Below are 15,046 nucleotides of genomic sequence, written 5' to 3'. Positions count from 1 at the left end.
CGAGATACAGTGTTATATTACTTTCAGGTATACAACATAGTGATTTAATAATTCTATACATTACTTAGTGCTCACCACAATAAGTGTAGTCACCATCTATCACCATAGAATGTTATTGCAATATTATTGACTGCTCCCTATGCTGTGCTTTTCATCTCTGTGACTTATTTATTTTATAATTAGAAGTTTATATCTCTTAATCCCCTTTCCTATTTCACCCATCCCCCTAACCCTCTTTCCTCTGGCAACCAGCAGTTTGTTCTCTGAATTAATATGAGTCTATTTCTGTTTTTTAATTTGTTCATTTGTTTTATTTTTTAGATTCCACATATAAGTGGAATCATAACGGTATTTGTCTTTCTCTGACTTTATTCACTTAGCATAATATCCTTTAGGTCCATCTATTTTGTTGCAAATGGTGGGATCTCATTCTTTTTTATGGCTGAGTAATACTCTGTTGTGTATATATACCACATCATCTTTATCCATTCATCTAAATGGTTACTTCCATATCTTGGTTATTATAAATAATGCTGCAGTGAACATAGGGTGCATATATCTTTTCAAATTAGTGTTTTCTTTTTCTTTTTTGGATAAATGCCCAGTAGTGAATTACTGGATCGTATGGTAATCTATTTTAATTTTTCAAGGAACCTCCATACTGTTTTCCCCAGTGGTTGCATTACATTCCCACCAAGAGTGCACAAGGGTTCCCTTATCTCCATATCCTCTCTGGCACTTGTTATTTCTTGTCTTTTTGATTTTAGCCATTCTCACTGGTATAAGGTGGTAACTCCTTGTGGTTTTGATTTGCATTTCCCTGATGGTTAGTGATGTTGAGCCTTTTTTCATGTGTCTTTTGGCCATCTGTATGCCCTCTTTGGAAAAGTGTCTATTCAGGTCCTCTGCCCAATTTTTAATTGGATTATTATTTTTTTGGTGTTGAGTGGCATAAATTCTTTATATATCTTGGATATTAACTTCTTATCAGATATATCATTTGCAAATATCTTCTCCCATTCAGGAGGTTGATGGTTTCCTTTGCTGTGCAAAAGCTTTTTATTTTGGTGTAGTCCCAATAGTTTATTTTTGCTTTTGTTTCCGTTGCCTGAGGAGACAGATCCATAAATAGGTTGCCTGAGGCCAATGTCCAGGAGGAGGTTACTGCCTCTGTTTCCTTTTAGGAGTTTTCTGGTTTCAGATCTCACATTTAGGTTTTTAATCCATTTTGAGTTTATTTTTGTGTATGGTATAAGAAAGTGGTCCAGTTTCATTCTTTTGCATGTAGCTGTCCAATTTTCCCAACACCATTTATTAAAGAGACTGTCTTTTCCCCATTGAATGTTCTTGTCTCCTCTGTCATAGATTAATTGACCATATAAGTGTGGGTTTATTTCTGGATTCTCTATTCTGTTCCATTGATCAGTGTGTCTGTTTTTGTGTTAGTGCCTTACTGTTCGGATTACTGTAGCTTTGTAGTATATCTGGGATATACTATAGTAAGTTTGGGATTGTGATACCTCCAGCTTTGTTGTTCTTTCTCAAGATTGCTTTGGCTATTTGGGGTCTTTTGTGGTTCCATACAAATTTTAAGATTATTTGTTTTAGTTCTCTGAAAATTGGTATTGTAATTTTGATAGGGTTTGCATTGAATCTGTAGATTGCTTTTGGTAGTATGGACATTTTAACAATTTTAATTTTTCTAATCCATAAGCATGGAATATCCATTTCTTTTCTTTTTTTTTAAGATTTTATTTATTTATTTGACAGAGAGAGACACAGCAAGAGCGGGAACACAAGCAGGGGGAGTGGGAAAGGGAAAAGCAGGCCTCCCGCTGCGCAGGTAGCCTGATGTGGGGCTCGATCCCAGGACCGGACCGTGGTGTCATGACCCAAGCCGAAGGCAGACGCCTAACAACTGAGCCACCCAGGCGCCCCTGGAATATCCATTTCCTTGTGTCATCTTCAGTTGCTTTCATTAATGTCTTACAGTCTTTAAAGTAAAGGTCTTTTACCTTCTTTTAATGTACCTTTTGGATGGAAATGCAGGTGAATGGGATCATGCTCTTTGCCCAGCTAACTTTCAGCATTAGTGAAGAGAGCCATTGTGAAGAGAGCAGAGAAGGTATATACCCTAGTCTCTTAATTTTCTGTTGAGAATGATGCAGTGTTGGAAAAACCAGCTAGACTTGGTCTGCCTAGCTCCAAGCAGAGGTTACTGATTATTTCTAAGTAGTCTGTATTGACAGAAGGTGAGTTTCAAGGCTTTATTGTTTCAGAGTTGTACTCTGTTGCCAGATAAAAGCTTTTTTTTTTTTTTTAAAGATTTTATTTATTTATTTGAGAGAGAGAGAATGAGAGAAAGCACATGAGAGGGGGGAGGGTCAGAGGGAGAAGCAGACTCCCTCCCGATGCGGGACTCAATCCCGGGACTCCAGGATCCTGACCTGAGCCGAAGGCAGTCGCTTAACCAACTGAGCCACCCAGGTGCCCGCCAGATAAAAGCTTTTAAAGTCTAATTCGGATTAGATCTTCTGCCTCAAGGTGTTGAGTGGCTTGTAGTTACCAAATAAGTTACAAAAAAAGTGGCCAGTTTGTAGTGAAGATCCTTTGCCTTTGTTACTGTCCTTATGTCCTCCCTACTTCCATACTCGAATCCCTGACGTCAGGCCATCTCGATCTAGAATAAGCCCTACAAAGTCTCGCTTCTGTCTGGTGTCACTGATTGGAAAGCATTTTTCCCACTGTAAATGAATTCTGCAGAACACATCTCACTTCACATGCTGCATCTTCAGATGAAAATTGCCTCGACTTCCTCCTCCTCTGTTGGATGGTTTGAATCAGCAGTGTGGGGTTTCTGTTTTTTTCTGGCAGTTATAAATAGCCTCTTTTGTTATTTGTGTGTTTGTCTTCCTTACCCCTAGTAGATTAAGTTCTTTTGCAGTACAAGCCTGGTGTCTTGTAACTGCAGCTGTGGCATCAACATTTGTTTCCTGAATTAAACTGAGACGGTCTCATGATATATTCCCCCTAATTTCTCAGGCAGAAATCGTTTTAGTCTTGATTTTTTTAAATTAGTAATACTGTCTGTGCTTGTCATTGCCTGGTGCAGCTTACTTTCTTGTGTTGTCTTTGAACTTTGTGACATATAGCATTTTATTCGTTTCAGCTGTACAACATGACTTGATAATTTGTATATATTGCAAAATGATCACCAGAGTAAGTCTAGCTAATGTGTCACTGTGTATAGTTATAAAATTTTTTTTCTTGTGATGAGAACTTTTAAGATCTAGTCTTAGCAACTTTTTTTTTTTAAATTTTATTTATTTATTTGACAGAGAGACAGTGAGAGAGGGAACACAAGCAGGGGGAGAGGGAGAAGCAGGCTTCCCGCCGAGCAGGGAGCCTGATGCAGGGCTCGATCCCAGGACCCTAGGATCATGACCTGAACCGAAGGCAGACACTTAACGACTGAGCCACCCAGGCGCCCTTTCTTCCTTTTTTATGACTGATTTTGAGTTCGTGTTTTTATTTTCTTTGGGTAAATACCCAGAAGTAGAATTGCTGGATCATACAGTAGTTCTATTTTTAATTTTTTGAGGAACCTCCATCCTGTTTTCCATAGTAGTTGTACCAGTTTACATTCCCACCAGCAGTTCACAAGTGTTCCCTTATCTCACATCCTTGCCAACACTTGGTATTTGTCTTTCTCCTAATAGCCATTCTAACAGAGGTAAGATGATTTCTCACTGTAGTTTTGGCTTGCATTTACCTGATGATGAGTGATGTTGAGCATCTTTTCATGTGTCTGTTGACCATCAGTAGGTCTTCCTTGGAAAATGTCTATTTACATCTTCTACACTTTATTTTTTTTAAAAGATTTTATTTATTTATTTGACAGAGAGTGACACAGGGAGAGAGGGAACACAAGCAGGGGGAATGGGAGAGGGAGAAGCAGGCTTCCTGCAAAGCAGGGAGCCCGATGCGGGGCTCGATCCCAGGACCCCGGGATCATGACCTGAGCCAAAGGCAGACGCTTAACGACTGAGCCACCCAGGTGCCCCCAGATCTTCTACACTTTAATTGGATTGTTTTTTGCTATTGAATTGTAAGAGTTCTTTATATATTTTAGATATTAACCCCTGATTGGATATATCATTTGTAGATATCTTCTGTTCAGTAGGTTGCTTTTTCATTTTGTTATGGTTTCCTTTGCTGTGCAGAAGCTTTTTAGTTTGATGTAGTCCCAATAGTTTACTTTTGCTTTTATTGCCTTTGCTTTTGGTGTCAGATTCAAAAACTTATCACCAAGACAGATGTCAAGGAGCTTAATGCCTGTGTTTTCTTTTTTTTTTTTAAAGATTTTATTTATTTATTTGACAGAGACACAGCGAGAGAGGGAACACAAGCAGGGGGAGTGGGAGAGGGAGAAGCAGGCTTCCCGTGGAGCAGGGAGCCCGATGCTGGGCTCGATCCCAGGACCCTGGGATCATGACCTGAGCCGAAGGCAGATGCTTAACGACTGAGCCACCCAGGCGCCCCAATGCCTGTGTTTTACAGGAATTTTATGGTTTCAGGTCTTATGTTGACATTTTTGATCCATTTTGAGTTAATTTTTTTTTTTAAGATTTTATTCATTTGAGAGAGAGAGACAAGAGAGCGCACAAGCAGGGGGAGAGGCAGAGAGAGAAGCAGACTCCCCGCTGAGCTGGGAGCCCGTGGGGCTCCATCCCAGGACCTGGAGATCATGACCTGAGCCGAAGGCAGGTGCTTAACCATCTGAGCCACCCACGCACCCCATTTTGAGTTAATTTTTGTGTATGGTATGAGGTAGTGGTCCAGTTTCATTCTTTTGCATGTGACTGTTTAGTTTTCCCAATACCATTTATTTCCCCATTGTATATTCTTGGCTCCTCTATTGTAAGTTAATTAACCATGGACGCCATATATTTGTGATTTTATTTCTGGGCTTTCTGTGCTGTTCTATTGATCTATGTGTCTGTTTTTATGCCCCAATCATACTCTTTTGATTACCTTAGGTTGGTAATATAGCTTGAAATCAGGGAGCATCGTGATACCTCCAGCTTTGTTCTTTCTCTTGATTGCTTTAGATATTCGGGGTTTTTTGTGGTTCCATACAAATTTTAGGTTGTTCTATTTCTGTGGAAAATGCTACTGAAATTTTGATAGCTATTGCATTGAGTCTGCAGACTGCTTTGGGTAGTTTGGACATTTTATTTTATTTTATTTTTTTATTATTTTAAAAATATTTTATTTATTCATTTGAGACAGAAAGATGCAGAGAGAGCATGACCAGGGGGAGAGGCAGAGGGAGAGGGACAAACAGACTCCCCACTGAGCCAGGAGCCTGATGTGGGGCTCGATCCCAGGACCTGAGATCATGACCTGAGCCGAAGGCAGACGCTTAACCATCTGAGTTACCCGGGCACCCCTTGTTTATTAGTTCTAACAGCTTTTTGGTGGTCTTTAGGGTTTTGTAAATAGAATATGTCATCTGCAAATAGTGTTAGTTTTACTTCTTCCTTTTTAATTTGGATTCCTTTTAGTTTTCTTGTCTAATTGCTCTAGCTAGGACTAATAGTAATACAATGTTGAATAGAAGTGGTAAGAGTGGGCATCCTTATCTTGTTCCTGATCTTAGAGTGAAAGCTCTTAGCTTTTCACTGTTGGTTATGGTGTTAGCTGTGGGCTTTTTACAACCTGCATCACCATAGTACTTTTCATTCTCTGGTTTTCCAGAATGGTTTTGTTTTAAAGACAGAGAGAGAGAGAGAGAAAGAAATCACAAACAGGGGGGCAAGGTAGAGGGAGAAGCAGACTCCCCACTGAGCAGGGAGCCCGATGTGGGACTTGATCCCAGGATCCTGGGATCACAACTTGAGCTGAAGGCAGATGCTTTTTTTTTTTTTTAAGATTTTATTTATTTGAGACAGAGAGAATGAGAGAGACATAGAGCACATGAGAGGGGGGAGGGTCAGAGGGAGAAGCAGGCTCCCGCTGAGCAGGGAGCCCAATGCGGGACTCGATCCTGGGACTCCAGGATCATGACCTGAGCCGAAGGCAGTTGCTTAACCAACTGAGCCACCCAGGCGCCCTGAAGGCAGATGCTTAACCAACTGAGCCACCCAGGTGCCCTGTTTTTGTTTTTTCTGATGAGTACCTTTAACATTCAAAAATCTTTCCTTTCCCCTATGTCACTTTGACCTTTTGTGCATAATGTGGAATTCACAGTGATATTTCTTTCTTTTTTTTTTCACAGAGATATTTATTCTCAGTGTAAGCATCAGCATGTCAGAAACCTATACTTAACACATCTGTGAGGTCACATTTTCTGGTGAATAATGAAAAATAGGATATGGTATAAGTCACAATATACACAATACATAGGATATATTATTTTGGGCACGGTAACGATTTCTTTAACATGCCAAAGCTTGAAGGCAATACTCTAGAAGAAAATGCAGATTTTTTTTTTTTTTAATTTATAAAGTCAACTGATATTCATTGAGGAAGTTTAGAAAATACAGAAATCTAAAATGGAAAAAACTGGGAGTGCCTGGGTGGCTCAGTCGTTAAGCGTCTGCCTTCGGTTCAGGTCATGATCCCAGGGCCCTGGGATCGAGCCCCTTGTTGGGCTCCCTGCTTGGCGGGAAGCCTGCTGTTCCCTCTCTTGCTGTGTCTCTCTCTGTCATAAATAAATAAAATCTTAAAAATAAATAAATAAATAAATAAAAAGGAAAAAGCTGTCCATAACTCCATAAAGATAACTATTAATATTTTGACATATTTTCTAATAGCATTTTTTCGGAGTAGAGGTAATTTTTTATGTTTTCTATTTTTTCTTTAACATTTTAGCAAAGTAATTTCCTTATTACAAATTCTTTGAAGTATTTTAATTAACCTTTAATATCTAGTTTTGTGGATAATTTGCTTAATCACTCTCTTATTTCCCACCTGATTCCTGCTAGCAGGCAGGTCTCCTGCTTCGCACTGGAAACATTTTTGCTTTTACTTCTAGATCCCTACTTTGATTGACCGGATGCTTGTGTCATCTAATACGAAGACTGGGGCTGCAGGAGCTGAGGCCTTGTCCCTCCTGCTGAAGAGGCCCTGGGATCCTGCTGTGGGGGTACTTTCTCATAACAAACCAGTAAGTCAGAGCAGCTCAAGACTTAACTATGACCCACAAAATTTTTAGAATCCAGTCTCAGAACCTTAGCAAGAAGATAATAAATGCCTTAACTTTTCATTAATAACTGGTTGTGTATAGTGCTTAGCAGAGTTTCGTAAGGAAATTGGCACTGGTTGAGGTAAGAAAGGTATTGGGATACTTGAGATTTTGTGGAGTAACACCTCACCCTCACTGGTTCTCTGTTGGGGTTCTTTCTCCTTAGAGCAAGCTCCCCGGCTCTCCTCTCATTCTCATTGCCTCCTCTGGGCCTTCTAGCTCCGTGTTCCCCACCTCACGCCGCCACCGCTTCTGGCAGTCTCAGCTCTCCTGCTTAGGCAAGGTATGTGTGGGAATAAGAGGAACTGTCTCCTGGGTTGGAATAGAGTCTTGGAAGACTGAGCACACAGAATGTGGGAGGGAGTCAAAATAGATGGACTTAAGTGTTGAGCATCCCCCACTCCCATTCTTTTTGTTTTTAATTCGAATGGTGCTTCTCCAAGGTTGAAGGGATTTAGGGTAGGTTAAGTAGAATTGAGAGAAGATTTGAAACTTAATCTCTGCTGGCATGGCTGCTACTTTCTTTCCTTTAGGTCATCCCCGTAGCCACCCATCTGCTGAACAATGGTAGTGGGGTAGGAGTTCTGCAGTGTCTTGAGCATATGATTGGGGCAGTGAGAAGCAAAGTGCTGGAGGTGAGAATGCCCTTGTTTCAGGTCATTGAAACATGAAAACAAACAGCATGCTGGGCTTGTTTTGCACCTGGCTGTGGCCTCCTGTCTTACTGTCTTCTTTCTCTTCCCACAAAGATTCACAGCCATTTCCCCCACAAACCCATTATCTTGATTGGCTGGAATACAGGAGCTCTGGTGGCCTGTCACGTAAGTAATTCCCATCTCATTTGGAGGCTGTCTTGGGATAGAATACTGATACTTTTACTGATGATTGCTACCATTGAGTCCTTTTTTATGTTCTAGACACTGTGCTAGACGATCTCCATACATATATGCATTTTAAGGTGTGGAAGACTAACTTTATTTTTTAACTTTATTGTGGAAATTTTAAACAGAAACTTAAAGGGCGAACAGACCTATAATAAATTCTATGGGCCTTTCACCCAGCTTTACCAGTGATTAACTCATGGCCAGACTTTTTTCATCTTACCCCTGCCCACTTTCTCTGTCCTCCAGTTATTTTGAAGAAAATCCCAAATATCATCTATGTTATATATATATATATATTTCAGTGTGTATTTCTGGAAAAAATTCCCCCCCCCCCCAAACATAAGTACTATTCTCCCACCTTAAAAAAGCAGGCATAAATTTTAGTAGCTTTGGAATTTGATGTTGTGTCTATATTCTGTCCCTTTCTAAGACATCAAGGAATTCTGTTTTTTATTATTTTACATACATCTGTATGTACATTAGTTTGTATAAGTGTCCCTGACCTGTCCAAAGCCCCAGTTCTCAAGTGGGTCAAATAAGTGGAGTCCCTGCTGCTTCATGTGGTCTGGTCAAGTTTGACATCTAGGGCCACTAGAGGAAGGAGGCGGTCTCCCCACACTCCCTGGTCCTGGGAATGAGAGAATTCAGTCAGCAGCTGCTCTAACAAATTTGGAGTGTCTGGGAGCTAACCATTAGATTCAAAAGGGAGAGATTTTTCTTTGCTTAAGGAAGAAGAGCAACATTTGTGTCCTCCTGATTGCATTTGCTATTAGTGGAGGAAAAAGTGAATAGGAGGACTCAAGTCTAGGGAATTAATAGGATGGAAGCATTGAGCTTCCCATGCTGCGGTTCAGCCCCCTGCTGCGGTTCTCACAGGGCTCCATCTTGTGTCCTGGGATCTTGTGTCTTGTGATCTTACTGCTGCCACTATGGCTGGTACTCCTGGGGATTAGGACTGGGGAGGAAGAGATGGGACTGGCTGGTAGATCTGGACCACCTCTCGACTCTGGGTAGGGTGTAGCTGCAGTAAAGTCAGTTGACCTTGAGACAAACTATTGTATTATTTCCAGGTGTCAGTGATGGAGTACGTCACTGCAGTTGTCTGCCTTGGGTTTCCTTTACTTACCGTGGATGGTCCCAGAGGGGTAAGCATGGGATGCAGCTGATTGCTGGGTCACTGGCTGGTGAGAATAAGGGGGTGCGTGCATCACCCAAACCGGCACTTAGCGACTACGGTTGCCCAGCTGACTCCCCTCAGCGGACTTGACAGGTCAGTGCTCAGTGAATAGGAACTGGCTGATTATAAAACCTGTACATGTTTTAGGATGTGGATGATCCCCTCTTGGATATGAAGACTCCAGTCCTCTTTGTCATTGGGCAGAATTCCTTGCAGTGTCATCCCGAAGCCATGGAAGATTTCCGGGAGAAGATTCGGGCTGAGAACAGCTTGGTGGTGGTTGGGGGAGCTGACGATAATCTCAGGTATGTGGCTTCCCCCAGAGCTGTGAGAGAGCCATGTTGCAGTGTTGGAGAGATGCCTGTGAGGTGGTGATGTAACTACAGACTAAATCTGCTTCCGTGAAGGGGGGAGCCATTTTACATTTTAAACTAATTCAGATTTATAAAAAGTTGCAAAAATAGTATAAAAAATTCTTATATACCCTTAACTCAGATTTCCCAAATGTTAACATCTTAAATAACCAGAGTATAATTCCCAAAATGAGGAAGTATTTTATGATGCTATTATCTAATCTACAGATGCAGATATTGTCAGTTGGCTCACTAATGTCCTTTTCCTGTCCGGTATCCAATCCAGGATCACATGTTGTTATTAGTTGCCTTGTCTCCTCAGTCTCCTTGAGTTTGATACTATTCCTTAGTCTTCCATGACCTTGACATTTTGAAGACTTCTGGCCGGTTATTTTGTAGGCTGTCCCTCAATTTAGGTTTTTGACATTTTTTGTGATTAGGTTGAGCATATGAATTTTTGGCAGGAATGCCAGAGATGATAAGCCCTCAGCACATCCTTCCTGGGGATACATGATGTTGATGTGTCTTATCACTGGTGATGTTAACCTTGATCACGTTGTGAAGGTGGCATCTTCCCAGTTTCTCCACTGTCAAGTTACTCTATTTCCCTTTGTGATTAGTAGTTACCCAGTGGGAAGGAGATACTTTGAGACTCGGTGAATGCAGTTTTGGTGCTTCCAATGGGGTGGGGTAGGCATTTCTTTATATTTTGTTCCTTACTGAGGATGTACATGAACGTAGATTTTATTTGTATTAAACATTCTTTTATATATTTTGGAGTAAAAACAGCTGGAGTTTGGAAGGGGCACTTAGGTCATTGAGATGGCCACTGGTCCCTTAAAGACTGGTTTCCTGTAGGGCCTTTAAAAATGCTTTCATGAAAATGTACTGAAAAAGAGGTGTGTCATTTGTTGGGCTTCCTTTTTTTATATGTTCAATTTTAGAGATTAATTTCATTTGTGTGCTTTAGCTAGTGAGCTTAAAGCAAGTACCTGCTCCCACCTGTCTTGTCAGTTTCTTACCGAGGGATGTTTTAGAGAGGTCTTTCTGGTCTTTGTCATTTCGCTGTTTCTTGTGGGTCTAGAATCTAATCCTTTGGTGCTCAAGGCAATATTTTCTTGTAAATACATTGTCTTTGTTGGTTATTCAGACATTCTTATCTATAGGAGGGTAGTGTGTGTGTGTGTGGATATGTGTGTGTATGTTGAGTGGCAGTGAGGGAACAGGAGAGGTAGGAACACTTTAGTGGGAGTTATGTTGTGAGGCTGCTTATGAGACATGTTTGCAAGGTGCTTGAGTGTTGGCCTGCGAATCGGGAGACCTCAATTTAGTCTTGGTTGCTTTGCTAAGAAACTTGGGTAAACTGCTTAACTTCTGGGACTTGCTGTCCTCATCTGTAAGATGAGGGTGCTACACAAGGTCAGAGGCCAACAGCCAGTAAATTGGGGTCTCAGAATTTGGAAGCTCAGAATGTTGTTCTCCACCTTGTCACTTGGGGCCCTGTTTTTCCTCTCTGCTGAGACCCTCAGCCAGAAGCCAGAGGTATTAAAACTAGCTTCCAAAGAAGGGAATGTAGCCATCTGTGGCCATTTTCTTCTTCTTCTTTTTTTTTTTTCTTTTTTTAATGATTTTGCTTATTTGTCAGAGAGAGCACAAGCAGGGGGAGCGGCAGGTAGAGCAGGCAGAAGGAGAAGCAGGCTCCCCACTGAGCAGGGAGCCCGATGTGGAACTCGATCCTGGGACCCTGGGATCATGACCTGAGCCGAAGGCAGATGCACCCAGGCATCCCTGTGGCCATTTTCTCTTATCCTTTTAGAAGTAACCTGCGACCACCTTTCCTCTTCTACTAATCTCATTTCTATAGCGTCCAGTAATCTCAGGGTTTGGGCCTTTGTTGGGGGACTTCTAGAGGTTGAGGTCTTAGAAGTCAGAGCTTATCTGGGAAGCCATAGGTATAGGACTTTTGGAGTATACAGTCCTAGGCAATTTTCATATGTTCTTTGGTTCTCTACATTAGATTTTTGTAATCCCCACAAGTCCATGAGCGAGGTGTTACGATTCCCCATTTTGCAGATGTGGAACATGATGTTCAGAGAGGTGGGGATACCTGCCTGAGGGCTAACGTAGTCCTCCTTCCTGGGCCCAGAAAATAGCCAACACAGAAGAGAAATCCATATTATGCCATGGAATGTTTAAAGTAAACATTTCCTCGTCTCTGTCTCTTAGAATAAGCAAAGCAAAGAAGAAATCAGAGGGGCTGACTCAGAGCATGGTGGACAGATGTATTCAGGTACACCGTTGCTTTATGTGTTTTTCTCAGCGAGGCTTGCCTTTCTATAACCTTTTAGGCTTGATCTTGTTGGCAGCAGTGTCTTTGGCTCTGAAGTGTGAGGGAGTATCCAGTGGGGCCTCTCGTAGAACTAAATCATAAAGAAAAGGGGAAAGACAGAGGGGAAGAAGTAGAAATGTGTATGGAGCATCAGGGGAGAAGGGGTTTATTGGAGGAGTGGGGGGCACGACCACCCCAGAGTGCCAGCCCACCAGAGGTATCGGGGAGCAGGCTCCTGCTGGTCTTTGGCTGAGGCTGGGGTTTGTGCCTGGCTCGGTGTGCATGGAGAGGGACCAGCACACCCGATGCCAGAGCTGGCGTTAATTGAATGGAGTTGAGCCTTTTGGGGAGGTTCCTGTTCCCTAGACTGAGGACTCAGTGGCCCGGGCCCCTCTTCACACTAGGATGAGATCGTGGACTTTCTGACTGGAGTGCTCACTCGCGCTGAGGGGCACATGGGCTCTGAGCCTCGGGATCAGGATGCTGAGAAGAAGAAGAAGCCTCGGGACGCAGCCCGAAGAGACCTGGCCTTTGAGGTGCCCGAGCGGGGCAGTCGGCCTGCCTCACCAGCTGCCAAGCTGCCTGCCTCACCCTCAGGCTCAGAGGTAACACGGGAAGGGAGGGAGCACTTTGCCAGGGAAGTAGGACTGTGGAGTTGGTTCCTTCACTTCCTGGGGGTGCTTGTCTGTCTTGCCAGTGCTGTGGACCTTTGAGTTCCTAGGAGGAGAATTCCTGAGCAGGGAATTCCAAGGGGACTTGATAATTGGTGGTCAGATCCAAACAGCTGGTTCAGCTCTTATCCTTCTCGCCCTACTCAGGATCTTTCCAGTGTGTCTAGCAGCCCCACCTCCAGTCCTAAGACCAAAGTGACTACAGTGACCTCTGCCCAGAAGTCCAGTCAGATGGCGAGCTCTCAGCTCCTGAAGAGACATGTGCAGCGCACGGAAGCTGTGCTGACCCACAAACAAGCCCAAGGTAGAGGCTTCTTGGCCCAGTGGCCTCTTGGTTTATCTTCTGGAGTGATGTCATGTGGCATTTGAAAAGTATTGGCATCTGCAGCTTTTTCCAGGGGCATGTGAGTGGCACCCTTTCCCACATTTCTGTCCGAACAAAATTAGGTTGAAATGAATACCAAGGATTGTTTTCAAGGGTAAGACATCACAGAAGGTCTGTGCGTTAGTGGAGCTGTATAGTTCCACTAATTACAGCTTTGCTTTGGTGTTCTGGGGAAGTTAGGCTTTATGAGCTGACTACGTGTGTATTTGCCTCAAAATTTTTTCTGACTCCCAACTGGGGAAGCTACTTGCTCTGTTCTAGGCCCTGCCCAGCCACTCGCTCTTCAGACCATGTGGACAGGGTGATTAGCTTTATTCCTCAAATTCCAGGGCAGTGCAGCTGGTATCATGCCCTTTCTTTGTTTTGCCCTTAAAGAGTTAAGATTCCCACACTGGGACTTTCAGGGAAGTTTATCGGGGTTTCTGCAGATAGGCTTTAGATTAGGCTGGGAAATGTTTGTATGGTTGAGATTAGAATCTGGAGAACAGTGAATGCTACTGAAGCTGTAGAAAAGGGACAGTGTTTTGGGCAAGGAGAAAAGAAATGGTGGCTTTTCCCCTTGCCCCCACTTTGATCCGGTTGGGCAGCCCCCCAAGGTAAGGCCTCTTGGGCATTGTGTTTGATGAGGTATCCAGGAACATGTATCATCTGAAGTCTCAGGTACCTGGGAGGAGGCAGCACCAGAGTTGATTGTCATGTAGAGAGACTCAGAGGTGACATAGGCTGATCTGCTCACTTCCCCTGTGTTTCTTTTAGTGGAGCCAAAGGGTCAGGGCTTCAATCCAGGCCTCTTATGAGGGTGCCCTTGAGTGGTGCTAACAAGGAGCACGTTTGAGTGGATCGGTGAAGGCAAAAAGACAAAAAAAGACCAAAAAAAAAAAAAAGCCAGGCCCCTAGGGTCCACGTGGATGGTCTGTGACCTGACTTCTTAAGTGGTGTCATGCGCCAAGTTCTGGGTGGGTGGTGTTCACTTAGGCTTTTGATGGAGAGAGAGCCAGTGGTCGACTGTGCTTCTGGAGGGGAGAACCTAAGGAGTTCTGGAAGGCTGATTGGTGATCTGGGTTTGAAATGGGGCCCAGAATACCATGGCGCCAAACAGTGGCCATAGCGCTCTGGCTTTGGCAGGGGTCATAGGCAAGAGGTGATAGTCATAGATAACTTTTATGGAGCCATGCCATGCCGTTTTCCTAGCACTTGACTTGCTGTTGCTCATTGAATCTTGGCAACGGCCCCATGAGGCAGGTACATTTATTATTTTCAGTTTATAGATGATTCCATGGAGCTGCTAGGAGTTAGGTTTTAAACCCATGCAGTAAATCTGAAAAAAGCCCTTGTTGACCATTTTCTAGAACATTTTCATATCTTTTTCTTACTCCCTCTCCTTTTCTTCTTTCTCTGGCTGGCTGTGATTCTGTAATTTTCTGATTCATTCCAGCACAGTTTGCTGCTTTTCTGAAACAAAATATGCTGGTGAGGAAAGCTCTTCCTCCCGGCACCTCCTCCTGTCTCTTTGGTGAGTATTGCTCTTCCTCTCACCTTTTCACGCTCTGCTCTCTGCTTCTCTCCACTTCTCCCTTGTTTTCTTCCCAGTCCTTCCTCTCATTTGTCTCTGGTTTCCTCCTGTTCTTTTCTCTCTTCCTTTTTCTGTCTTCTGATTCCTTTCTTGGCTGACTCCTTTTGCTTACTCCTCCATAGTATTCGCTTTTTCTCCATACTTTGTTTGTGTCTCATGGTTTTTCCTTTTTGGTCTCTTGTGGTTCTTGGCTCTGCTTCTGCTATGTGTGCCTGTGTCCCATTGCCTGTGAACCTCAGTTTCCTTGTGTGTTTTTCTCCCTGCCTCTGGTTTCCTGCTTCCATCCTGGGCGCTACAAGCACACCAGCCACTGTCAGCATAAAACCTGTGGCTCCTTTCTCTTTCACCCTCCTTCCTATTCTGATTTTAGTCAATGCATTTATCCCCTAAGCGATCCTTCCAGCTGGTTATGCCCTGTGACCCAG

At 43.1% G+C, this 15,046-nt stretch overlaps 1 protein-coding gene across 11 annotated transcripts in view; it reads left to right on the top strand.

The window, feature by feature from the left end:
- KANSL3 (KAT8 regulatory NSL complex subunit 3) overlaps positions 1-15,046 on the top strand; it is a 40,706-nt gene that overhangs the window by 13,826 nt on the left and 11,834 nt on the right. For 9 of the 11 annotated variants that reach the window (XM_035001692.1, XM_035001693.1, XM_035001695.1 and 6 more), the window contains 10 exons: positions 7,040-7,171; positions 7,416-7,532; positions 7,783-7,884; positions 7,999-8,070; positions 9,204-9,278; positions 9,458-9,615; positions 11,890-11,953; positions 12,397-12,597; positions 12,811-12,967; positions 14,484-14,561. In XM_035001692.1, the coding sequence (XP_034857583.1) occupies positions 7,040-7,171; positions 7,416-7,532; positions 7,783-7,884; positions 7,999-8,070; positions 9,204-9,278; positions 9,458-9,615; positions 11,890-11,953; positions 12,397-12,597; positions 12,811-12,967; positions 14,484-14,561 (1,156 nt within the window). The remainder of the gene's footprint in view (positions 1-7,039; positions 7,172-7,415; positions 7,533-7,782; positions 7,885-7,998; positions 8,071-9,203; positions 9,279-9,457; positions 9,616-11,889; positions 11,954-12,396; positions 12,598-12,810; positions 12,968-14,483; positions 14,562-15,046) is intronic. The other 2 variants (XM_035001694.1, XM_035001698.1) reach the window with 1 other exon arrangement.

The sequence above is a fragment of the Mirounga leonina genome, unplaced genomic scaffold, assembly GCF_011800145.1.
Source record: "Mirounga leonina isolate KUSES-001 unplaced genomic scaffold, KU_Mleo_1.0 Mir_125, whole genome shotgun sequence".
NCBI lineage: Eukaryota > Metazoa > Chordata > Mammalia > Carnivora > Phocidae > Mirounga > Mirounga leonina.
This window is presented reverse-complemented; position numbering and strand designations above follow the sequence as displayed.